The 27,388-nt window shown below is 43.8% G+C and overlaps 1 protein-coding gene across 8 annotated transcripts in view; it reads right to left on the bottom strand.

Annotated features, from left to right (window-relative positions):
• AMBRA1 (autophagy and beclin 1 regulator 1) overlaps positions 1-27,388 on the bottom strand; it is a 199,824-nt gene that overhangs the window by 124,648 nt on the left and 47,788 nt on the right. For 5 of the 8 annotated variants that reach the window (XM_032166118.2, XM_032166120.2, XM_058424555.1 and 2 more), the window contains exons 6-7: positions 25,781-25,847; positions 23,752-25,205 (exon numbers count right to left, since the gene is read on the bottom strand). In XM_032166118.2, the coding sequence (XP_032022009.1) occupies positions 23,752-25,205; positions 25,781-25,847 (1,521 nt within the window). The remainder of the gene's footprint in view (positions 1-23,751; positions 25,206-25,780; positions 25,848-27,388) is intronic. The other 3 variants (XM_032166121.2, XM_032166122.2, XM_032166123.2) reach the window with 1 other exon arrangement.

Raw genomic sequence — 27,388 nt, 5'->3', positions numbered from 1 at the left:
TTAGCCAGGATGGTCTCGATCTCCTGACCTCGTGATCCGCCCACCTCGGCCTCCCAAAGTGCTGGGATTACAGGCATGAGCCACCGCGCCCGGCCGAAAGATCTTTCTTTCCCAGTGTGAGCCTGTTACAGAGAGCCGTCAATGGGAAATGGTAGGAGAAAATTGAATGTGATGGCAGTTCTGCACGTTCTGCTGTGACCACCACAAACTTGATTTGACTTAATCTATCACAAGAAATCAAGGAGGGCTTAGGAAGGGCTCAGACAAGCTTGTTCAGGTTTGAAGCTGACATCACTGAAGCTGAAGAAAAAAAAATACAAAAACACAACACAACAAAACAAAATACTTCCTTGTTTTCTCTACTTGCCTGGTTCATTTTATACACCACTGGTGTCCAAATGAGGTATACCAGGGGTTGGGCTATTTGATCCATTGGACAGCAAGGGGGAAATATTACAACTTCTGCTATATAATATATAATCATAACACACATGGATTACTCAAAAGCTTTTTTTTTTTTTTTTTGAGATGGAGTTTCCCTCTTTTGCCCAGGCTGGAGTGCAATGGCACGATCTTGGCTCACTGCAACCTCCGCCTCCCAGGTTCAAGTGATTTTCTTGCCTCAGCCTCCCGAGTAGCTAGGATTACAGGCGTCCACCACCACAACCAGCTCATTTTTGTATTTTTAGTAAAAACAGGGTTGCACCACGTTGGCTGGAGCTTGTCTCAATCTTCTGACCTCAGGTGATCCACCCGCCTCGGCCTCCCAAAGTGCTAGGATTACAGGCATAAGCCACCGTGCCTGGCCAGAAAGCATGTTATTAATAAGGTTTTTTTTTTTTTTTTTTTTTAAGTCTGAAGGCCACTGCTCTATCAAACTATATATTACTTTAACAATACTAAATAAGCCGGGCGTGGTGGCTCACGCCTGTAATCTCAGCACTTTGGGAGGCCAAGGCAGGTGGATCACGAGGTCAGGAGATCGAGACCATCCTGGCTAACATGGTGAAACCGCATCTCTACTAAAAATACAAAAAAATTAGCCGGGCCTGGTGGCACACGCCTGTCCCAGTTACTTGGGAGGCTGAGGCAGGAGAATCGCTTGAACCTGGGAGGCAGAGGTTGCAGTGAGCCAAGATTGCGCCACTGCACTCCAGCCTGGGCAACAGAGAGAGACTCTGTCTCAAATAATAAAAAAATATATATACTAAATACTTAAAGAATAGGATAAGCTTAAATATAAAAAAAACTATAAGCATATAAAAGTATACCCATATTCGTATATAGAGAGAGAGAGGACAAAAGAGGATAATAAAGCAACTGTGGCAAAATGTTAACATTTAGGGAATGTGGGTGAAGGGTATATGGGAATCCTCTGTACTATTTTTGCAACTTTTCTGCAAGTTTGAAATTATTTCAAAATGAAAAAACAAAAACATACAACATACAAAAATCTTAAAGTAAAATACTGAAAAGAAAGAGATAGCCATTTGTTTTCAAAAGAATTACTCACGGCCAGGTGCGGTGGCTCACGCCTGTAATCCCAGCACTTTGGGAGGCCAAGGCGGGCGGATCATCTGAGGTCAGGAGTTCAAGATCAGCCCAGCCAATATGGCGAAACCCCGTCTCTACTAAAAATACAAAAATTAGCCGGGCATAGTGGTGGGTGCCTGTAATCCCAGCTACTTGGGAGGCTGAGGCAGGAGAATCACTTAAATTCGGGAGTTGGAGGTTGGAGTGAGCAGAAATCTGCCACTGCACTCCAGCCTGGGTGACAGAGCAAGACTCCATCTCAAAAAAAAACAAAAAAAAACAAAAAACAAAGAATTACTCACTTCGTAAAAAGGATTTCTTAGAATAGCTACTTGCCCTAATGCTCTACAGCAGGTTTGGTAAACTACAGGCCCCAGGTCAGCTGTCTTCTTCTTTGTAAATAAAGTTTTAATTGAATACAGCCACATCCATTCATTTACATATTACCTGTGGCTGCTTTGGAGCTGGCAAGGCAGAACTGAGGAATCCTGACAGAGACAAAGCCTAAAATATCTACTGCCTAGCCCTTTACAGAAAATGTTTGCCCATTCCTGCTCTAAAATATTTGCTTACATAAAATTCTTTAAATTACTAAGGGACAGAACAAAAAAGAACTTGAAATTAAAGTATTGTGCACTGGAAAAAACATCAAAAATGAATATTAAGCCCTGCTAAAATCATAATAGGCACATAATTCAAACTGTGAAATCCCTAATATTTTTAAAGGAATACGACTATTTTTTCTTTCCCTGATTAATATTCTGAGCTATATGCAAAGAGGTTCCCTATATCAGCTGTATTCTTGATCACTAGGAATACAATTTTTAAAATAGTCAAAGCTCTGAAAAAGAAAACAAGTGGTCAGAGCAGATCAACTGAAAGAAAAGAACCTTCACTTCATTATTTTATTTCATTTTTTGAGACAGAGTCTCTGTCACCCAGGCTGGAGTGCAGTGGCGCGATCTTGGCTAGCTGCAACTTCTGCTTCCCATGCTTAAGCAATTCTCTTGCCTCAGCCTCCCGAGTAGCTGGGGCTACAGGCATGAGCCACCAAGCCTGGCTAACTTTTGTATTTTCAGTAGAGACCTGGATTTCACCATGTTGGCCAGGCTGGTCTTGATCTCCTGGCCTCAAGTGATCCACCCACCTTGGCCTCCCAACGTGCTGGGATTACAGGCATGCGCCACTGCGCCCGGCCCCTTCACTTCAAATTCAATAGATATCAGAGTTGGGGTGCAGAAAGTCTGGGTACTAGTCCATATGGAATAAACAAGCCGTGGACAACTCCTCCTTACTAAAAAATTATACCCTGAAGATACTCTTTTAACTAGTTGTCAGATCACAGAGAAAAATCAATATCCTGAAGCAAACAAACATGTTTGGACTTTCTCCAACCACTGGAAACAATCAATTGCTAGAACTCTCTGGCCTCTACTGTTAGGGAATGCTGGCTCCCAGAAGGTAAGATGCCACTGGTGCCCCATGCCTAATGAATAACTTTACAGCCTAGCTTTAATGTCTGGATGGCAACTTCTATTTCCATCCAGGAGCGCCAAATCCAAATTAACAGCTTCCTTCTGCCTAGGAAATAAAATCCAGATTCCTCAGCAGGGCATTTAGTATTCAAGCTTTGCAGCCGAATTTCTCATTCCTTTTGGATATATATACTATATGCTCTAGTCCAGTGGGTTACAAACTCTTTGGTCCCAGGACTCCTTTAACACTCTTAAAAATTATGAGGATCCCGGTGGCTCACGCCTGTAATCCCAGCACTTTGGGAGGCCAAGGTGGGCGGATCACCTGAGGTTGGGAGTTCAAGACCAGCCTGACCAACATGGAGAAACCCCGTCTCTACTAAAAATACAAAATTAGCCAGGCATGGTGGCGCATGCCTGTAATCCCAGCTACTCAGGTGGCTGAGGCAGGAGAATCGCTTGAACTCAGGAGGCAGAGGTTGCGGTGACCCAAGATGGCGCCATTGCACTCCAGCCTGGGCAACAAGAGTGAAACTCTGTCTCAAAAAAAAAAAAAAATTACGAGGCTCCTAAAGAGATTTCATTTGTATGGGTTTCCACTATCAATATTTAATTTCAATTTATTGAAATTAAAACTGAAAAAATTTTAATGCACAAGCACACCTTCAATTAGCCATCAGGATGATAGCCTCATTACATGTCACGGAGCCTCTAGAACACACTGCATACTTGTGAAAGAATGAGAGTGAAAAACACAAAGGATGTCTCAGCATTATTATAAAAACAGTTTTGACTTTGGGGATCCATTGTTCTAGCTAAACTAAACACACCCTCACTATCCCACCTATGTTATTTATCTTGGCAATTTCTTCTTTCTGGAAAGTTCCTCTTCCTTATTACTGTTTGTAAAAAGCCTTCAAAGTTCAAATACCTGACTCCTCCAGCCAGAAGTTCACCCTCTCTTCCCCAGTGCCCCACGTAGCATTTTGTTTTTTCTTTTTTTTTTTTTTTTTGAGACGGAGTCTCGCTCTGTCACCCAGGCTGGAGTGCAGTGGCACAATCTCGGCTCACTGCAAGCTCCGCCTCCCGGGTTCATGCCATTCTCCTGCCTCAGCCTCCCGAGTAGCTGGGACTACAGGCGCCCACCACCACGCCCGGCTAATTTTTTGTATTTTTAGTAGAGACGGGGTTTCACCATGGTCTCGATCTCCTGACCTCGTGATCCGCCTGCCTCGGCCTCCCAAAGTGCTGGGATTACAAGCGTGAGCCACCGTGCCCAGCCCCCAAAGCATTTTGTACCTCTCTTAACAGGCCTTCTCAAGTCACCCAGTAACTTATGTCTTGTCTTTGCTACATAAAAACAGGTACTGGATCCAAGTCATCTTTTTATCCCCATCAAAGCTCACATCCTAATTAACATGCAATAGGAAACCAACAAATATTGAAGTGATGAATCAGCAGGCCTAACCAGACTTGGAAGAATAAGCAAGAAGACATATCTGGTTGCCCCTCACTGGCCACAAGACTCTCAGACAAGGTTGCTAGATGCCCAAAAACTCACACTAAAACTCCTGAAGGAACAAGGTTTTCAGAAACTGCTGACATCACCTTCATCCCCTCTGGTCACTTTCGCTGCTCAGGTGAAAGTGCTGACATAGTTGTCCTGATAAATGCAGTGCGGTCTGGTCCCTGGGAGGCTCGTTAAATCAAAAAGCCAGAGGCTGGCTACTTGCCTGGGAAACTAGCACGGATGCTCCTGGACTGTAAATTGCCAAAAGAGACCCCTACAGGAGAAAGGCGGCAACGTCTGCCAGGGGGTGAAGGGGCAGGAGGCCAAATAAACTTGAATGCACTGTGGCTTTCTTCATTTCTGAATCTTACTCTGCAACTCCCCGATCTCTGCCTTGGCGCATGCCTGGGCTGGGAGATGACAAGCCCTTATTCTTTGTAAAAAATAATTGTGTGTTCTGAAACGACACCTCTATTATGATTTCCAAACTGACATCTCCACTCTAATGCAGAGGCATCCAAGCCTCCCCATTTCACACACTAGCAATTATCATTTAAGTTATCCAACGATAGGCATTCATCTGAACGCTGCAGGGCCCCCTGGCTTGAGGGGTGCACTTAAAGCATGTGATGCAGTTGCCAGCAGAGACTGGCAGGCAATTCCTGCCCCTGATGTGAGGTGGGCCAAGGCAAGGTGGCACTGCTAAAATGCTAGTAACCTCAGGAAAAAAATAGACATACTACAAAAAGACACCACAGTGCCTATAGTGTAGATCAGCCTTATTTTACTATTATCAAATATAAACAATTCACAGAGTGCAAAATAATGCTTTTCACCAGAAACGCTTAAAAACATCTTTACAAAACATTAATGTATTCCTCAGTGCTTCTGGGCAGTGAGCGATAGATGGTAAAACATGAGAGCACAACATAATCACAGACAGCAAAAGGGAAGAGGCTGGAAACAGAATGTATACATAGTGTGCAATCATGTATCTAGCATTACAAAAGTCTTGTCTGAAAAGTCAGCCAGTTCCGCCTGGGAACATATGACCCTCTGCTAACTGTCTGGTGGGTACTTATTTTTAATACATTTGTAAGATGACTGGTTGGCCCTATGCTTAGCTCCTATATACCCTTGACACATTACACTATAGTTGTAAGACTTGAATGTATAATAAAAACTCACTTTAGTTAGCAAGTAAACTCAAAGGCCCAAGCCAATCTACATGGACATCTTTACTTATTATCCAAATCCATTTCTCTGGGAGACTTGGGAGGTCTGCTCACAGACCACAGACTTTTTTTTTTAACCCGGAATTTACCATCAGAGGCTTCTCACCAGAGGATGAGTAAGACCAAATCTATGGAAAAAAAAAGGTCCACAGCTAGTTTTGATGCCACATGCACACATGCCCCCTACATGCAACAGGTGGGATATATAGGTTTAGAATTTAAGAGGCAGTGCATCCTAATTCACTGATTTCCCCCTGGAATTTACAGAATTCCATAATGTTGAAGTCTTAGCTAATTTTATTCAGAAGCACAGATAAATCCTTAAACGTCTACTTCCAGGCCAACTAAGCCTACAAAGAATGTCCTGGTAGAATCATTTATTGCTGTGATACTAGTAAGCCTGTGAAGGTCTTAAAAACCATTTTTTCACATCCACATTTCTGACCTGAAACTTCAAAAACCCTTGACCAAGGCCATTCATTAAGAAGTGACAGGCCCTTCACCCTGGTATACTGCAAACACTATATAATAGGAAGTAAAATCTTAGGACCAATATCAGAAAGGCAAAGCGAGTTAGTATGTGAAGCCTCAAGAGAATGAGGGAAAAGCAAAGCACAGTATGCTGGGGTGTTTATTAACCAGAGGCAAAGAGGCCAATTTCCCAGCTCATATCTGTCCATGGAATGAGGTTTCTAGAATCTGCAGAAATATGAGGGCAGAGACTACAGCTGGGACCCCAAACAATCCACTGTTAGCCCTTGAGCTAACACAAAGCTCACAGTACAATCACTTTTCTTATATCCAAGGTTCATTCTGAACTGCTTCTCTTAGTGACATTTGATTTCACTGATTCGCCTCTGGGGATGTACTACTTGCCCTTCCACCCTGATCTTGACTTCAGCAACCACCCTGATTCCTTTTGGACTCAGCATTTGACTCTACTGAAATAATTTCTCCACCATTTCCCTCTGTCTAGACAACATGAAATTGTCATAAACGACACCTAAAGTACAATTAGTAGAGAAACTGCAATTTCCACTCTCCTCCCCCGTTCCCAAAAAGATTCGCACATTAACGTCCTCCAGCATGTCAATCAATACTACCCTGAGAAGGATTAACTCTGTACAGTCTGGAAGCCATTCAATTCACTGCTTGCTAAAAATTATGCATTTTCCCCCTGTACTATAATTAGAAGATGTAAATTGCCTTCTTTTTACTAGCACTAATGGCTATAATCTCAGAGTTCTGAATGCCTGCTAAATCGATACCTGTGTAAAGTTCTTACAAACACCACTTTACCCAGCTGCGCTTTATTTATCAGAGACAAAGGACAAAAGATAAGGCAGAAGAGGAGAGAAGCAATGAGAGAAAGGCATGACACAAGACCACCAGAACCAGGCAGTACTATTAACTATCATAAGAAGATGGTTTGAACCCACTGACAGTTCCTTGTGAGATGTCATAGTTTCATTCATTTATTTATTTATTTAGAGATAGAGTTTCGCTCTTGTTGCCCAGGCTGGAGTGCAATGGCACGATCTAGGCTCACCGCAACCTCCACCTCCTGGCTTCAAGCAATTCTATTGCCTCAGCCTCCCAAGTAGCTGGGATTACAGGGATGCGCCACCATGCCCGGCTAATTTTGTATTTTTAGTAGAGACAGGGTTTCACTATGCTGGCCAGGCTGGTCTCAAACTCCTGACCTCGGGTGATCTGCCCACCTCGGCCTCCCAAAGTGCTGGGATCACAGGTGTGAGCCACCACGCCTGGCCTAATGTCATATTTTTAAAAACCAGCAAGACCAAAGGACAACAAATCATGAAATAATTTACCAGTGCTTTTCAAGAGGAGTGGAATGCCCCCCAGAAATGTGGCAATGTCTGCTGACGTTTTTGGTTGTTGCTTCTGGGTGCCAGAGCACCATCGGTATGTGACAGGTGAAGGCCAGGAATGGTGCCAAACATCCTACAATGCACAGGACAGCCTCCCACGGTGAGGAATTATCCAGCCCCAAATGTCAATAGTGCTGCTGTTATAAAACCTTCTGATATATCTTAATGGTCTGAGACTAACCAAGAAAACTCTGAGTAACTAAAATATGAGGCAATTTAGTGTTTGAGCCTTAGAATCAGACAGATTGCAGTTTAAATTCCATCTTGTGTCACCTACTAGCTGTGAGACCTTGGGCAAGTTCATTATCCTCTGCGTCCACATTTGAGGGGAAATCTCTTATTTCACATGGTTATTATGATTAAGAACCTGTGTCAAGTACAGTAGCCAGTACACAGTCTAATAAACAGCCATTACTATTTTTTTCTTCCTTAGATTACGGCTCCCAAAATATCTGCAGGGAATATGATGCCCTCTGTCCACTCAAGTCACTATGCCTAAAAAGGTACTTTGTCAGAAAGACAGACATGTTGAAGAAGGGTGAATACTATAAAGGTATAAACAGGGGTACCTAAGCCCTGAGAATCACATGCACCCCATCCACGTAAACCAACAAGAACAGTCAGGTATCCATCTACCAATCTATGTGTTGGTCCATCCAACCAGTGATTCAAACAGAAATACTGAGCGCCTTCTGTTGGTTATATATATTAGTACTATATAAAATATAGATGTGGGCTGGGCATGATGTCTCATGCCTGTAATCCCAGCACTTTGGGAGGCTGAGGCAAGAGGACACCTTGAGCCCAGGAGTTCGAGACCAGCTCGGGCAACCATAGGGAGACCTCATCTCTACAAGAAATCTAAAAATTAGCTGGGCATGGTGGCACATGCCTATAGTTTCAGCTACTTGGGAGGCTGAGGCAGGAGGATTGCTTGGGCCATGGAGGTTGAGGCTGCAGTGAGCTGAGATTATACCACTGCATTCCAGCCTGGGCAACCGATTGAAACCCTGTTTCAAAAATAAATAAATAAATAGGCCAGGCGCGGTGGCTCACGCCACACTTTGGGAGGTCAAGGCGGGTGGATCACCTGAGGTCAGGAGTTCAAGACCAGCTTAGCCATGGCCAAAGTGGTGAAACCCTGTCTCTACTAAAAATACAAAAACTTAGATGCGTCAAGGCTGGGCGCGGTGGCTCATGCCTGTAATCCCGGTACTTCCGAAGGCCAAGACGGGTGGATCACTTGAGGTCAGGAGTTTGAGACCAGCCTGACCAACATGGTGAAACCCTGTCCCTATCAAAAATACAAAAATTAGCCAGGAGTGGTAGCACATGCCTGTAGTCCCAGCTACTCTGGTGGCTGAGGCAGAAGAATCATTTGAATCCGGGAGGCGGAAGTTGCAGTGACCCAAGATCGGGCCATTGCACTCCAGCCTGGGCAACAGAGCAAGACTCCGTCTCAAAAAAAAAAAAAAAAAAAATTAGCCAGCATGGTGGCAGGTGCCTATAATCCCAGCTACTTGTGAGGCTAAAGCAGGAGAACTGCTTGAACCCAGAAGACGGAGGTTGCAGTGAGCACAGATCACACCATTGCACTCCAGCCTGGGTGACAGAGCGAGACTCTGTCTCAAAAAATAAATAGGCCAGGTGTGGTGGCTCACACCTGTAATCTCAGCACTTTGGGAGGCCAAGGCGGGCAGATCACCTGAGGTCGGGAATTCAAGACCAGCCTGACCAACGTGGAGAAACCCCATCTCTACTAAAAATACAAAATTAGCCAGGCATGATGGAATATGCCTGTAATCCCAGCTACTCCAGAGGCTGAGGCAGGAGAATCGCTTGAACCTGGGAGGCAGAGGTTGTGGTGACCTGAGATCACATCATTTGCACTCCAGTCTGGGCAACAAGAGCGAAACACCGGCTCAAAAATAATTTTAAAAAGTAATAATACAATACAATACAATACAATACAATACAATACAATACAATACAATACAATACAATACAATACAATACAATACAATACAATAGATATGGCCCTTAGAGTAGGCAATCTCCAAAGATGGCTCCAAAGAAATATCCTCTTGGTATTCTCACCCTTGTGTGGTCCCCTCCCACACTGAATCTAGACTGCTCTATCACTAGGTTTAATCAAGAGAATGCAGCAAGCTGTGCCAATTCTGGGCCTACCGTTTTAAGAGAACTGGCAGGCTTCCGTTTCCTTCCTTTTAGAACTGTCACTTTTGGAAACCTTAAGCTGCTATGTAAGAAGTCTGCTATCCCTGTCATCTATATAGCAAGAAATATAAAAAAAATAAATAAATAAATAAATTTTAAAAAGCCTGGCTACTCTCAAGAGGCCATGTGGAGAGAAGAGCCCCTGAGTCTGTATGACAAGGGAGAGAGACCCAGTCTATTCTAACTGGGCCTCCAGATGACTCTAGAGAAAACCCAAGGAAGACCAGCAGAAGAACTTTCCAACTGAGCCCAGTCTACACCCCACACACACACAAAAAAACCATGAAAAATAACTGAATCGGTTTTAAGTCACTAAGTTTTGCAGTATGGTTTGTTATACACTAATATGTGAACAAAATAGTTCCTTATCTTTGTAAAACTTTCAAGCTAGGCACAACAGCAACATTAGAAATAAGTCCATGAGGTTAGTTTACAGCCAAAATCACATGTCCTCGAAGGAACCTTGGCTACCAAAAACAAAAAAGGCATTTGAAAACAGATCGTAATAAAGCAAGTGTAAACTTGCTCACTGTTTGTAAAGCATAAGGCCCCTGTATTAGTCAGAAGAATCAATGTTCATTTAGAAAGACTTGCGCTCACTCCTATCTCAAGGCTCTCCATCTTTCTGAAACACATTTCTGCCCTGGGTGGCTCCCTTTCAATGTAGAAAATGGTCCTAGAATTTGAGAAATTAAGGCTATTTGTGCTACCTCCCTTATCAAAGAAGTAGGAGGCCAGGAGCAGTTGCTCACTCCTGTAATCCCTGAAGTCAAGGAGGAAGGATCACTGGAAGCCAGGAGTTCGAGACCAGCCTAGGTAACACAGCAAGACCCCATCTCTACTAAAAATACAAAAATTAGCCAGGCATGGTGGAACGCACCTGTAATCCCAACTACTTGGGAAGCTGAAGCAGAAATGCTTGAACCCAGGAGGTGGAGGTTACAGTGAGCCAAGATCACGCCACTGTACTCCAGCCTAGGTGACAGAGTAAGACTGTCTCAAAAAAAAAAAAAAAAAAAAAAAAAGGCAACCTATGGAATGGGAGAAAATATTTGCTAACCATATATCAGATAAATGTTTAATGTCCATAATATATGGGGAACTCCCACAACTCAATAACCAAAAAACCCCACAAATAACCATACTAAACAATGGGCCAAAGACTTGCATGCACATTTCTCTAATAATGATATACAAATGGTCAACAAGCATATAAGAAGATGCTGAAAATGACTGATCATTAGGGAAATGCAAAGCAAAACCACAATTATTTATTGCCTCACACCTGTTAGGATGACCACTATAAAAAGAAAAAAAAAAAACAGGAAATAACAAGTGCTGACAAGGATATGAAGTTGGAACCCTCATGCACTGTTGGTAGGATTGTAAAATGGTTCAGCTGCTATGGAAAACAGTATGGAGGTTCCTCAAACAATTAAAAATAGAACTACCATATGTCCAGCAATTCCACTTCTGGTTATATATCTAAAAGAACTGAAAACAGGATCTTGAAGAGATATTTGCACACCCATGTTCACTGCAGCATTTTTCAAAATAGCCAAAATGTGGAAGCAGCCTAAATGTCCATCAGTAGATGAATGGATAAAGAAAATGTGGTATATACATAGAATGGAATATTATTCAGCCTTTGAAAAGAAGGAAATTATGATACATACATACAACTTTTTCTTTTCTTTTATTTATTTTTATTTTTTGAGATGGAGTGTCACTTTGTCACCCAGGTTGGAATGCAGTGGCGCGATCTCGGCTCGCTGCAACCTCCACCTCCAGGTTCAAGCGATTCTCCTGCTTCAGCCTCCTGAGTAGCTGGGATTACAGGTGCCCACCACCGCACTCGGCTAAGTTTTGTATTTTTAGTACAAATGGAGTTTCACCATGTTGGCCAGGCTGGTCTCGAATCCCTGACCTCAAATGATCTGCCTGCCTTGGACTCTCAAAGTGCTGGGATTACAGGCGTGAGCCACCGCGCCCAGCCACTGTGACTTATTAATAGATGATCCTCAAGGACATTACGCTAAGTGAAATAACCCAACCACAAAAAGACAAATACTGCAAGATTCCATTAATAAGAGGTATCTAAAGTGATCAAACTCACAGAAACAGAAAGTAGAGTGGTGGCTGCCAGGGGCTTGTGGGAGGGTGAAAAGGAGTCATTCAAAGGATACAGAGTTTGAGTCACGCAAGATGAAGAGGTTCTAGAGATCTATTGAACAATAATATGTACTGTACACTTTTAAAATTATTAAGAGGGTAAATCTATGCTATGTTTTCTATCACAGACACACGTACACGGAGAAAAAGGGTTACATATGCCAACAGAACAAAGAAAAGATAAACACCACCTTGCTGAGGTGAAATGACCCAAGGGACAGCAAGGAGACAAAGGCAGTAGAAGCTGGGCTACCTCTATGTAGGGGAGAAAAAAAGCAGAAGAGGCAAAAAGATTCACACGTACCCCCTGATGCAGCAAAGGAAAAGGGCACGATGTTAACAAGCTGCAATTCTCTTTCTATGACAAGGTCATACTTTCAGCCTCTGATTCCTTTATTATTACAATTTTCTACTCCTGCTCTAACTTGATTTTAATTTCCTGGCAAGTGACACCCAAGTCATGCAGTCTTTTCATTGGAACCCACCACTCTGTCCGAGGTGCTCTGCAAAAGGTGCAGGCATTCTTCTCCAAGATTTTACATAGTCCATTTACATAGTCCAAAAGAAGGTCGCTCTCATACTGCATCATCTGGCGTAATGGAGATCTGCTCACTAAAGTGAGCCTCATCCAGCAAATAAGCTTGGAACCTCCATTTTCCCCCTTTGGAAACAGAGGAGGAGTTTGTTAATTGTTGCTATTTAAAAATCAGGCAGCTTCTCAGGTGAGGGGGCTGTCAGCATGTCAGCCTACAGCAAGCAGGGGGAGCCCCTGTGGGTGAATTAGGCAGGATGGGTGGGGTGGTGGAGCGGGTACTGCAATGACCAGTGACTCCCCCTGGTGGAGCCAAGTGGTAGGGCACTTAGGAAATATTTACCCACACCTAACCATCAACACTTTTTGCTTGAGTTAATGCAATGGCTAAGTACACAAAATTGGATTTAAGTAGGAAACATGACATCAGCCTAGCACAGACTAAGGCATCAAGAAAGTCCATGCCTTGACGAAAGGGGCTGCTGTCCTACTCAATTCCTGCTGACTGTTACGTGGGAATGTGATCCTGTTTTTTCAACAGAATCCAGATACCTGAATTGATATGGAAAAAAAAAAAATCCAAATTTTTAGAAACATTGTGAGGCAAACAAACATACTTGAGGACTATTTTGCAATATCTGGGTTAATGTAACAACAGGCCCCACCCATGAAAGCAAAATTTGCTCACACAAACGTGTTGTCAGGAATGCTTCCAAGAAACAGCAGAAACAAGATGTACTGAATCCTGCGCCCACCCCCCAACCACTCAATAAATGTGTAAGAAATCCAGGAGGAGAGGATGCTACCTGCACAGTTCTAACGGGCTGGGACCAATGACAATAAGTAAAATATGTTATGCAAACAGAACCCCATACACCTGGTGTTACTGTCTTGGAAAAACCTCCAAAGCACCCTTTAGATCACTACTCTGAATAGATACAGTAGATAAGGGGATCTGAAGGGGGAAGAATGAGTACACGGGAAATTGCTCCCAACATATTTGCAGCACACATACAGACTTCACTGTAGTCCCAAGTGCTCCAACACCCTGAGCTGACAGAAGCGATTACATCTTTTCATGTTTCAGGATGTATACAAAGCACACAGCACGCTCTACACCATTCAGCCCCAGAGAGAGGAATGATGAGGGATAATTTAGATCAGCCTAGCAGGTGCTAGCATGACCTGCATTGAGGGAAGGGCTGCCTGCCAAGCATACTGCCTGGAGGATCTGGAGGCTCATGCCTTCCCAACCAGGGCAAGCCTCCTCATTTGCACGCAATTCCCAAGAAAGAAAGTGAGGCTGGAGAACCTTGCTTCAGGCCAGATAGCACAAGAAACAAATTCTTTATGCATTCATGCCTGCTCTTAACCATCAAAGAATCCCACAAGAGCCAATACTTAGAGCATCTAGTCCAAAGGAGAGAGACAGCATGTGCAGGAGTCCCCGAAAAACCTCTTTGGGGCCCTCACTGTCATAATGCCTTCTATTACTCTAGCACCTGACTCTTCCAAATCACATTCCTATAAAGCAGGAGTTGGCAAACTATAACCTGCGGGCCAAAACCAGCTATGAATGGTTTTCATATTTTTAAATGATTGAAAAACATCAAAAGTATTTTTATGACTCGTGAAAATTATATGAATATCAAATGTCTCCATAAATAGTTTTATTGGAACATAGCCACACTCTCATTCATTGATTCATTCATTTATTTGAGACGGATTCTCGCTCGGTAGCCCAGGCTGGAGTGCAGTGGCATGATTTCAGCTCACTGCAACCTCCACTTCCCAGATTCAAGGAACTCTCCTGCCTCAGCCTCCCAAGTAGTTGGGAAAACAGGTGCCTGCCACCATGCTGGCTAATTTTTGTATTTTCAGTGGAGATGTGGTTTTGCCATGTTGGCCAGGCTGGTCTCAAACTCCTGACCTCAAGTGATCCACCTGCCTCGGCCTCCCAAAGTGCTGGGATTACAGGCATGAGTCACAGTGCCCGGCCTTAAGAGTTCTAATCTATGAAATCTATGAAATAATGTTCAGTTAAATGAAACAGGAAATAAGAAATACTTTATATATCTTACATTGGTAATAATGAGTAGTATACAATTAATTTTCATTTACCACTAACAACGCTCATACTCTTGGGCACTAGCAATTCCACTTCTAGAACTTCACCTTCTAAAAACACTGAAGTACACAAAGATCCTGCAACACTGTGAAAAAGAAAACAAAACATGGCCAACATGGTGAAACCCCATCTCTACTAAAAATACAAAAATTAGCCAAGTGTGGTGGTGCACACTTGTAATCCCAGCTACTCGGGAGGCTGAGGCACAAGAATCGCTTGCACCCAAGAGGTGGAGGATGCAGTGAGCCAAGACTGCACCACTGCACTCCAGCCTGGGCTACAAAGGAGACTCTGTCTTAAAAAGAAAAAAAAAAAAAAAAAAGGAACAGAATTAAAATAAATGGAAAAATGTGTTTTGATTAGCATAGAAAAAATTCTGGAGTTAACACACGCACAAACTGTTAATAGCAGATCTTTCAGCAGTGGCTTTAAGAGGATATCCACTTTCTATAATTGTACATTTCTGTAATGTTTGATTTTTTACAAATGAATTGGCAATAGTTTTGTAAGCAGCAAAAAACAGGCATTTCATTTCCATTTATGATCTCTTGTTTACCATAAATTTTTCAAGCTCTCCCTTCCTCACAGTTCAATAACACGCCTTCTTGTTTGGAGGTTGGGGAAGAGTGGAGGGGCTTTGTTGCAGGTAATATGCCTGCTGAGACGATTGATTCATTCATTTGTTCACCCGTTCATCAGCTCTTCACCCAAACATTTAAGGCCTCTCTTATTCTGACAGAATCAGTCACTCCTCCTTTTTGGTTTTCAGCACAGTCTCAAGACACCAATCAATCTAAAAGTGTGCAGAGTTGGCCTAGCTTTAATTTACGCTACTTAGCTCCTAGGTCTATTCTCAACCAGCAGCCACAGTTATCTTTTTAAAATATAAGATCACGCTACTCCACTTCTGATGGCTTCCCAAGTCACTCAAAGGAAGAGGCAAAAATCTCTTAAACGGCTTAGAAGACCCTGCATAATCTCATCCTTGTCACCTCTCCAACTTCATCTTCTATCACTCCATCCCTTGCTGTGCTCCAGCTGCACTGACTGACGGTGCCAAGCATCTCAGAGATTTTGCATTCGCCCTTTCCTCTGTCTAAAATGTCCTTCCCCTAGTGTCGACGGGGTTTGTTTTCGCATTTCTTTAAGGTCTCCTCTGCTCCAGTGTAACCTTATCAAACCTTTTTTGATGATCCTATTTCAAATAGAAGCACCCCCTACATTTTTTATACATTTCTCTTTTTTGCCATAGAACTTGTCACTGTCTGGCATACTAGATATCCTATTTTTTTATTGTCTTTCTCCCATTAGAATGAGAGAATTATTGCTGGCATTTAAATAGCACCTGGTGCCAGCCGGGCACGGTGGCTCAGGCCTATAATCCCAGCACTTTGGGAGGCTGAGGCAGGCGGAGCACTAGAGGTCAGGAGTTCAAGACCAGTCTGGCCAACATGGTGAAACCCCGTCTTTACTAAAAATACAGAAAAGTTAGCCAGGCGTGGTGGCAGGTGCCTGTAATCTCAGCTACTTGAAAGGCTGAGGCAAAAGAATCACTTGAACCCGGGAGGCGGAGGTTGCAGTGAGCCCAGATTGCACCATTGCACTCCAGCCTGGACAAGAAGAGCGAAACTCCATCTCAAAATAAAATAAAATAAATAGCACCTGGAATGCAGCAGGTGCTTGGTAAATATCTGTCAATGGAATGAGTGAATGGACGGATGCATGGATCAATCACAGTTTACAAGCCCAACTCTCAGGGTTATTAGGAAGAACCAAACTCATCCAGGGAGCAGCCCTTGTGCATACTCCTCAGTTCCCTCTTCCTTTTTCTGAGAGACCGGGTCTCCACTCTGTTGCCCAGGCTGCAGTGCAGAGGCGCAATCATGGCTCACTGCAGCCTCAACCTTCTGAGCTCAAGCGATCCTCCCACCTCAGCCCCATGAGTAGCTGGGACTACAGGCACATGCCACGATGCCCAGCTAATTTTTGAGCTTTTTGTAGAGATAGGGTTTCACCATGTTGCCCAGGCTGGTCTCAAACTCCTGAGCTCAAACCATCTGCCCACCTTGGCTTCTCAAAGTGCTGGGATTACAGGCATGAGCCACCACACCCAGCCCTCAGTACCCTATTCTAAAGCCTGAGCTTACCTTCCCCAGCTTCCCTTCCCTTACATCTCTTAAACTACGTTTGTTAATTCCACCACGGGCTTTGTCTCCTTTTTATTTCCCAATACCTGGTCCTCTCTCTTCCTAGAAAGAAGACGTCATAATTTGCCTGTATCACAAATGAAATTCTCACAGTTGAGGATTCTTTCCTATTTGTCCTTAAATGCCGAACTTCTAACTAAGAAGAACTCAGAAGTTAGGAAGCGTTTATTGTATAGTATCTTGAATACCAAAGACAACAATTCCACCAGTTTTTTCAGGGGGAACTATTCACACCCCGCATAATTAGAGGTAAAACAAAACTTTCTGCTAACATAAGGGTTCTGACCTCCACGAGAAAAAAAGGACCTACAAGCATCTCAAAACTTAACAAGGTTCATTCTCATGATGCTCAGACTCCAATATAAAAGATGAGAGCACACATTTTTTCAAACCCTAAAAATCCTACTTCTAAGCAAATTTAATGAATGCCTTCCACAGAAACTTAAAGAAAAACCATCAGTGAGAAAGAACCTTTGCATTTAAATTGGATTATCCACATGTAATTTTTGAACTAAATCAAGACCAAGTATACCTTCATAGAGATTGCAGAAGAATCTTTAAGGAGAAAAAAAATACCAACAGCACTGACTGGCAGAGATAATAATATTACTGAGATGCCAAGCCAAAGACCAACAAAATGGTCTCAAGAGCAAGCTGTATTCAATAGGAATGGGGGACCAAAAAGATAAAAAAAAAAAGGGAAGGCTGCATATGACGCCGGTGCTCTCAAGGAAGGCGCAGGCCCTGAGTCATCAGTGTAAAGCCAATATGAAGGACACATATTGGCCAGGTGCAACAGACTTATTACAGGCTTCAGGACAACCCATTCACAAGTTAGGAACATAGCACACAGTGAAACATCAGAGGTCACCAGAGCTCAAGTTATGGAAGGTGTGACTTCCTTGTACAACTCTAAGTAATACCGTTTCATTTATTTAACAAGTGATTATTGAGCCAATGACTCTCCGTAAGACCAAATGATGTGATATAGTAATAGGTTTTTTTATCTTTTTTACTAAAAAGGCCAAACAGGACTTATATTGCATACGAAATCATAAGGAATATAATTTCAATTCTACTTATTCAATTAAACTAACATTTACTGAGCATCTACTGTGTGGCCAGGTAGTATTCTAAGTAGACAAGGGATATATACAGACATGATCACTGCCTTCAGGGAGCTCACTGACAGAAAGGTAAACAAATAATTTTCTGTCATGGGTGCAATATCACAAAGAAGTATCTAATACACATGCAACAAAGAAAAGGAAGTGACTACTTGGGACGGTCAGGGAAGGTTTCCCAAGGGACACGGTGACAGCTGTGCTGGGTTTTGAATAATAAATTGTGTATATTCCCCATCCAAAGAAACTAGGAGAGATTAGCTATCGAAACTCTTTAGACCCAGCTAGAACAATGGCACAGAAAAACTACTAAATTTGGATCCCTTTCTATAGTAATCAGGCTAAGAAGACTGCTACTTTCCTCATTTTTAGGTTGCCGGCCCCCTTTTGTGGACCTACAATCAGCCCCGCAGACACACCCATTTATTTTCCTCCATCAATGTTTGGGCCGAGGCCTCCCTGGAGAATCCCTAGGTGATTGGAGCTGAGGGATCAAATAAGTGTGGTGGCCCACGAAGCCTCAAAGGGCTTCAGACTGTTCTAAGCTCCAAAGCAATTCCCCCATAAAAGTCTAAGAAACTTAGCAATCCACTGAGGGCTTCTAACCCTAACCTTGATGGCCACATTTCACACTAAGGCCGTCAATGTACTTCCCCGGTCTTCATCTATCATGACAGAAAAAGACCTAAATTCTCAGAAGACGCTCAGTCTTACTAAATACTCCAGACCCAAGCCTTTCTTAACTACCTGGAGACAGAATACAGAACAATTGGTGCTTCTAGGAGGAGACTGAGACCAATTTTTCTCTCTCTCAGTTGCTGGAATTTTAATAGTGAACATCCCTAACAGGGATCACTTTATTAGGACTAATCAGTGTAGTTCTATGGGCAAATAACTAAAACAGCATTTCTCCTAGAAGCATTGTGTTAGTTACCATTCTACCTAAAAATAATAATTACAAATTATCTAACAGACCTCCAATTTCTTACAATAAGAGCTGACTGAAGAGTCCCCTCAGGCAATGACCTACATGAGCAACAGAGGTTTTGACGAAGAAAACTGCTGTTTGAAGGCACTGATTTCAAATGAAATGGAGGAAAGGGTGCCCTCTTCAGGGCCCAGGAGTTTGAATCCCACTTTTGCTTAAAAACATCTCTTTAAGAAATCTCTCTGTTTTCTTATCAGAGAGAGACTAGACTACAAAAGTTCTAGGTTCCCTCCAGTTTTAACTTGCCATTGAAACCATTTTCTTTTTCCTAATACTAGCCTTTAAAGGCCAAGGGCACCCTACCGCAAGGGGCCACAATACCCTGATCTTCTGCTGGATCCTGCATTCCCACAGAGAAATCGTTTCTTTGTAGTGAAGCAAAGGCCCGCCACTCAAGTTGCAATGTAGCGTCAGACTATTATAAAAAGACAGCTTACCCTCTACTGCCCACAGGCAAAAGGAGACAAACCGTGTACTGGTTATTACCACTTGGCAGCACACAGCTACACTGAAATACACACTGTATGCTTATTAATACCCTCACTATTTGCAAACACTACTAAATATCCCAGCAGCACCAAGGATCCAGCCATCTCTCCTTAGCCTATCTTCTACTACAAGGCCAATGAACAAAACTTTCTCCTTTCAAGTACAATCACCTTTTGTGAACTCCACTCACTCAGGAACAACAGTCATCTACAAAAACAGGCTTTGTTAAAAGAACCAACCTCGTACACAAACAGCAGGGACACCTTTTCTTCCCAGTCATCCTAACCTAGCAGCAGCAGCCCAACAGTGACACCTGCTGGAGAACTAGAAGCAAGGGTTGGCTCATCACCTAGAGACTTTCAGCCCCCTTAGAAGGCAGAGGAAGAGGCAGACCAGCACCTGTTTGTCTTAGTGATTTACATCAGAATGCAGCCATTCAAATGGTGGTCCTTCTTTAATGTGTACGCACTTAGAATATTTTACAACATACCTCATTTTTGAGACAGCTGTCAGCCCTCATGATATACGACATCCTAGCTCATTTAAAAGTGATTCCATATAAATAATGTAACTACTGTATTAATATACTATCTTACAATGAGAACCCTGAGTTATTTGTATATTTTAAAAGAAAATGAGCATAAATATAAAATTGTTTACAGCCAGATAACCAGGGACTTCATTTTTATAATACACATTTTTAAATGGTTGAACTTTAAACCACAATGCATATATTTTTTGGCACCAGAAAAGAAAAAAATACTTAAACAAAAAATTATGGTACATCCTTAATAGTTTCTGGGCTTTTAGATGGAGTCTTGCTCTGTCGCCCAGGCTTGAGTGCAGTGGCGCAATCTCGGCTCACTGCAACCTCCGCCTTCCCGGGTCCAAGTGATTCTCCTGCCTCAGCCTCCCACGTAGCTGGGACTACAGGCATGCACCACCATGCCTGGCTAATTTTTTTTGTATTTTTAATAGAGACGGGGTTTTACCATGTTAGCCAGGCTGGTCTCGAACTGACCTCAGGCAATCTGCCTGCTTCGGCCTCTCAAAGTGCTGGGATTACAGGCGTGAGCCACTGCACCTGCCCAGTAGTTTCTGGGTTTTAAATAACCTACTTTATTAAGTGATTAATAATATTTTAGATGTACAATATCATAGCCATTAGTCACATGTGATTATTTAAATTAATTAAAAATTTAAAGATTGCATTTATTTTCTCAGATCACAGTAGTGGCATTTCAAATGCTCAACAGCCACACTGGCTAGTGGCTACCATCTTACACAGCACAGATAGAGAACATTTCCATCAGTGTAAAAAGTTTTATTGGACAGCATTGCTCTAGAAAATCTAGTGTTTACAGACAAAATTATCTGATATCTAGGTGCAGGGAGCAGATGGAATATAGATTAAAGAAGGCCAGCCAAGCATTGATAACCTTTGAGGTCACGTTATATGTGTATGGAAGCTCAGCTATACTTTTCTCTTCGTTTTTATATATGTTTGAAGATTTCCATAATAAAATATTAAAAGAAAAAAAGTGGTTCACTTAAAAATGAAGTTATCAGCCAGGCTTAGTGGCTCACACCTGGAATCCCAGCACTTTGGGAGGCCAAGGTGGGCAGATCACCTGAGGTCGGGAGTTCGAGACCAGCCTGATCAACATGGAGAAAACCCGTCTCTACTAAAAACACAAAATTAGCCGGGCGTGGTGGCGCATGCCTGTAATACCAGCTACCCGGGAGGCTGAGGTAGGAGAATCACTTGAACCCAAGAGACGGAGGCTGTGGTGAGCTGAGATCACACTATTGCACTCTAGCCTGGGCAACAAGAGCGAAACTCCATCTCAAAAAAATAAAAATAAGTTATATGAAGGAAAATGCCAGGAAGGACAGCTTGCACAAATCTTTAGTCATGAAGACCAGAGTTCAAATTCTCACTCAGAGACCTATTATATGATCTTTAACAAGAAACTGACTTCCCTGAGCCTCACTTTCAACTATACAATGGAAAATTGAATACCTGACTTGCATAGAGTTGTTGTTGAAGGCAGAAGGAATTATTTCAAAGCAAGAACACAATACCTAACACATAGTAGGCCCTCAGTAACTGTTATCTTTTTCTTTTGTTCTTGAGATGGAGTCTTGCTCCATCACCCAGGCTGGAGTGCAGTGGCATGATCTTGGCTCACCGCAACCTCCGTCTCCTGGGTTCAAGCGATTCTCCTGCCTCAGCTTCCCAAGTAGATGGGACTACAGGCTTGCGCCACCAGGCCCGGCTAATTTTTGTATTTTTAGTAGAGACAGGGTTTTACCATGTTGGCCAGGCTGGTCTCGAACTCCTGACCTTAAGTGGTCTGCCCGACTCAGCCTCCCAAAGTTCTCTGATGACAGGCGTGAGCCACCGCGCCCGGCAGTAACTGGTAACTCTAATTATCATCAAACAATAGAGTTTATTTAAACCACTCAGGTATTTCTCAGAATAGCACATGAAGAGGTACTACTAAAGCAGAACGGACAAAAGCTAACCAGAGCCCACTGTTATTACGGAAACAGCAACTGTTTGGTTTCTTAGAGCAGTAACTGAAGACAGTCCTTTTACAGCGATCTTTAATAAACTTTTAAAGTGCCTACTACATGTCATGCCCTGTGTTGACTGCCGTCTCACCTCTCTTGGCAAAGAGGAAGAACAGAGGCTCGGGCTCCTGATGAAGACCAGTATGCAAGGCACAATATTCCAAAACCAGGAATTGAGGAGCTGTTAACCCAGATCTGGTTTTAAGCATATGGGCAGAGTTAGCGACCTCTCTGTTTTGTTCATCTTTCACATCCAGTCAAGTCTCTCTCTGTTTCCCACCCCAAGCCCTTAGTAACTGCCTAAGAACCTACACGTACCATACCCTTTCCTCCCTTAGCATGTGCTGTTTCCCTAAATAAAAAAGGTCTTTCTCTCTCCAAATCCTACCCATCTTTCAAGACTTGATTTTGCAAAGTCTTCTTGGATGATGCTTCCCTCTCTCTGAGACTACATCCAATCTCAGTACCATACAATGAAGCATTTACTCATCTACACTTTTGAAAAACTTCGTCGTCTTGCCTCCACAATAACACTGTAGACTCAGGTGGGTAAAGACCATGCATTATACTTCTTTTGTATTTCCCACAGTGCCTAGCACAGTGCTAGACAGTTTGTAACCATTCAACTAATACTTATTGACTGAGTGACTGTCTAAAGCATCCTCCCAAAATAACAAGTACATTATGTGCATAATTCATATTCCCACCCTTATTAGAAGCTTATGTCAGAGAAATTTCAGTTGCTTCGACAGAGGATGTAATGCAGCACAATATGCTGTTTGGATCCAACAGGCATATTCTTGGAGTTGGTGATTATGCTAGCTTTGACCTTTCCAAAATTATAGAAAGAAGTCCCTAATAAATCAAGATAGATGCGCACATAGCCATACATGGAACATATGGTGGGCGATCAACTACACCTACTGTTTCTCCCATGAAAGAGTTGGCTAGGATGCCAATCTGAGTATGGAGAGTCTTTCCCTCCATGAATTATTCTTCTTCTCCACCCCAAGGTGAATGTCCACCTGGAAGGTCCATTCAGAGAATCTCAACTGAGCAACTAATAGGTTGTCCAAAAACAAGTATCTCTGAAAAAATTGGAATTTTTCTTGACATACATATATATATATATATTTTTTTTTCTTTTCCCTTTGTCAAACTGCAGTGTTCCAAAAGATAAGGATCGGGAAGTCAACTCAGTTGTCCAAAGCAACACACTCAGCAAAGAGCCAGTATACTAATCTGTACCATGCAGGGTTCTCTTTTACTTATTCCTAGGCACTCTGGGACTACTACAGTAAGCAGTCCTGCACATACAATGTCTCAACAAGGTCAAAAAGCAGGCAGAGAAAGTCGATGGCTCCATCTCCTCATGCCTCTCTAACCTAATCTACACTCTCCTTTCAAGGCTAAAGCCAGAACCTTGAGCTTAGCCAGAAATAGAGCTAGCACAGCCAACTGACTCATACTGCTAGGCCCTATCCTATCTCTGCCACCAGAGCAAGATTTTCCAAGAAAATGCAATGGCGAGATCAGAAGCAGATGCGTGGGTCCCAGACACTCCAGATACAGCCACAACATCTATAGGACTGAAGGAAATGATACAAGGAGAAAAGCAAGGGATGCAGAAGACAGGAAAGCCACTGCTTACCTCCTGAGTGAATCCTCCTCAGAGCTTTCCTCAGGCATATCCTGATGTAAGGCCTCCTGTGACACAGTTCCAGATCTGCTGGACTGGGTGTAAATTCTTTCCCAGTGGCCTGTCTCCTGGTTAAAGGCCACCCCCACAGTCCTCTCCTCCTGCGGACTAGCAGAGCTGCTCAACTCCAGCCTGCTGGAGCTGGGCGTTTGGCCCTCAGTCCGCTCGAGAGGCGGCAACTGGCTGCCACTTGATGGCACACTCTCAAAGGAGCTGGGGACCTGCCAGGAGGAGCTGGCCTCGCCAGAGGAGTAGTTAGGTGTGGTTCTTTCCCAGCGCAGGGTATCGTTGTTGAAGGTCAGGAGATTGTGGCAAGCACGACAGCGATTCAGGTGGCCACGGGACAGGTTGGAGTTGTTCTCACTGCTGTGTGGGGTCGGCTGGTGGGAAGGGCCTGGCCTCTCAGATTCAATGTTATTGTTGAGCATTTCCTGGGCCTGTTGGGTCTGGGGAGCTTCCCCACTCAGGCTCTGATCCAGCTCCTGAAGCCGGTCATACTCCAGAAAGAAGCGTCTCAGGTCACACTGAAGCTCGTGGCGAATGCTGCCTGAGTTGTTTTGGCTGGAGCCACTCCCTCCATCTGACTCAGTTGCCAACCCTGATGCTGGAAAACCCCTCCCTTCTGTGGCTGAAGTGTACACAGATGCCTGAGAGCCACCTTCCTGCTGTCTCAGCACAGACAGCAAACTCACGGAAGAGGCACTGGTCCTGGGCGGGGGCATGGATTCCGCCTCAGAGCGGGAGTTCAGACTGAGTACTGTCCGGGTCCACTCAGATCCTGTCAACCCGGGAGCTATTTCTCGGTGATACCTAGAAGGGTGGCTAGACAGAGGCCCTCCCAAAGAGCGGCGGGTAGGACCCAGACTGAGGTTGCGGAGCGTGTTGCCGGCAGTGCTGCTCTGGACTGTACTGAAGGCAGACGGCCGGTTCAGGAGGCCCTGGTCCTGCTGCGTTGACGAGGCCTGCTCCGGGGGATGGAAGGGCTCGGTCTGTACAAAAGAAAAGGAAGGGGTAGTAGCTCTGGCAGAAGCAGGGGGGACACTGTCCTGGTGTGGCAAGAGGGAAGGAACTCGAGTGCCAGAGCAGCGGCTGCAAAGGCACAGGATCCCAAGGTGCTGGCAGCACTCAGCTGTGGGGTAACTGACCCGCTGTCGGAGCCTGATGTAAGCGGAAGTCCTGGGGCGCTCCGTGGAGGGCTGAGGGGGAGGCGGTGGGGGTGAGGGGGTAGCAGAATCTTGCACTGTGCTTTGCTCTCCCACCTGGATGCCAGAAGAGCGGGAGGACAGCATGTGCAGGAAATTGTGGAGGAGAGGCGTCCGGCGAACTGGCTGTGATTGCAGGAGGGCACGCTGACGGTAGTGGGATAATTCTGTTCCATCTATGGGGATCTCTGGTTCATCATCACCCTGCAACGTGGACCAGCATGGGGCAGGGGGTAGAGCAAGGCAGTTAGGTAGAACCTCCAAGCAAATCAAGAAAAACTAACCACTGACAATCATCCAAGGAAAATGATGTTCATAGGTAGGAAACAACTCTCTACCCCTGAATCACTGACAACTGGCCTCAGATTCAGAATAATCACATGGTATTAAATTTTCCACTCCCAATTAGCAGCATATCTGAATGAGTGCAGCTGACAAACCAATTGTCTTACAAAAGACATCTCCCCATGATATGGAAGCAGTGAGGGGAAGCAAAATGTCAACCAGCCAGAGGCACATGAGTGACAAGCTATCCAACACTGTCTAGTGATGATAAGGGTTACTTCTAATGAGGCGATCACTGGAGGGTTTTAGAATCGACTCTCCTGTCAAGATTATGGCTATAACCCTGAATATACACTCTGAAGCTAGCTTTAAATCTTGACTGGAAAGAAAGACTTGGGTATTGAGAATTAAAATCCAATATAATCAGAATTGGAATACTAGTTAAGAAAAGAACTCACAGTTTAGCTGGAATTGGAACTGCTGGACTAACTTACCTGTTGATTAGAGGGGTTAACAATTGCTGTGAGTAAGTAGTGTCCAAGTGGATCAAATCTCACCAGACTAAAATCACAGAAGAAAGAGACAAAGACACGCATAGAGAGATTATGTTAACTGAGAAGAGGAAACTTGTGTTCGAATTTATAGCAATCACTACTGATAACGGGTATCACTCACGTATCCACTTCATTCAAGACTTTCAAAACTTTCAAAGAGATTAAAATAGTAACAATACTTCTTGCCAGAGTAAAGGAATATGTATCACAAAAATAACGATTTCACATGAAAAACACCTAGGGTTTCCATCCCAGAAACAGCTACATTAAGCACACCTTTGCTCAAATACAAGAGTTCATCCTAACCATAAAGCATAAAATGCTCTCATACTCTGCCACAGAATCAGTTCTTCCCTCATACGGCAGCTACGCCGGCAAGAAGCATGAATCTTGGTGGCAATGAACAGCCCCAGCAGTAAGTGACATAGCTGAAACCAAAAAATTGGCCTGTATTCGACTGCAAATCCAAGAGGACCAAAGAAACACAATGCATCAACTTTAATACAGGCAATATGTTTTGATCTTGAGGACTAAATAAATGTCAATTACTTGCTTACATCTCCATCTTCCAGTTTGATAAACACAGACAACCCACCGAGGTATCTAAAATACCACATAAACTTCTTTCAGGTTTTCCCAAAGAAGGACTATCCACAATAGTTAGCTTTGAAACTAAAACAGAGTCTAATGACCCTGGTCTCCAAAGACCAGAAGATGAGGCCAATAAGGGAAAGCTGAAATGAACAAAATGAATGTCTCCCAGCTGATTAGTCAGCTGCTTAGAAAGCAGGAGGCGGCCAGGTGCAGTGGCTCATACCTATAATCCCAATACTTTGGGAGGCCAAAGCAGGAGGATCACTGAAGGCCAGGAGTTCGAGACTAGCCTGGGTAACACAGTGAGACCCCCCCCACCCCCGCCCAATCTCTACGAAAAAATTTAAAAATTAGCTGAGAGAGGCTGCACACACCTGTAGTCCCAGATACTCCTAAGACTGAGGTGGGAGGATTGCTTGGGCCCATGAGGTCAAGGCTGCAGTAACTTGGGTCCATGAGGTCATGACTGCACAACTGTACTCCAGCCTGGGTAACAGAGCAAGACCCTGTCTCCTAAAAAAAAAAAAAAAGGGGCGGGTGGGGTGGTGGGCACGGTGGCTCATGCCTGTAATCACAGCACTTTGGGAGGCTGAGGTGGGCGGCTCACTTGAGGCCAGGAGTTCAAGACCATCCTGGACAACATAGTGAAACCCTGTCTCTATTAAAAATACAAAAAAATGAGCCGGGCATGGTGGTGGGTGCCTGCAATCCCAGCTACTCTGGAGGCTAAGGCACGAGAATCGCTTGAACCTAGGAGGCAGAGGTTGCAGTGAGACAAGTTTGTGCCATTGCACTCCACCCTGGGTGACAGAGTGACACCCTATCTCAAAAAAAAAAAGGAGGAGCTGTGAGGATGACAACTTGCCCTGAGCAGAGATAACAACCTGACTTCCGAGGTGATGGCCAGTAGAGTGTTCTCTATCATGTCAGACCTGTGCCAGACAATGCTGATGG

The sequence above is a fragment of the Hylobates moloch genome, unplaced genomic scaffold (genome assembly GCF_009828535.3).
Source record: "Hylobates moloch isolate HMO894 unplaced genomic scaffold, HMol_V3 SCAFFOLD_11, whole genome shotgun sequence".
Taxonomy (NCBI): Eukaryota; Metazoa; Chordata; class Mammalia; order Primates; family Hylobatidae; genus Hylobates; species Hylobates moloch.
The sequence above is the reverse complement of the archived record's forward strand: the minus strand, read 5'-3'. Positions and strand labels throughout refer to the sequence as shown.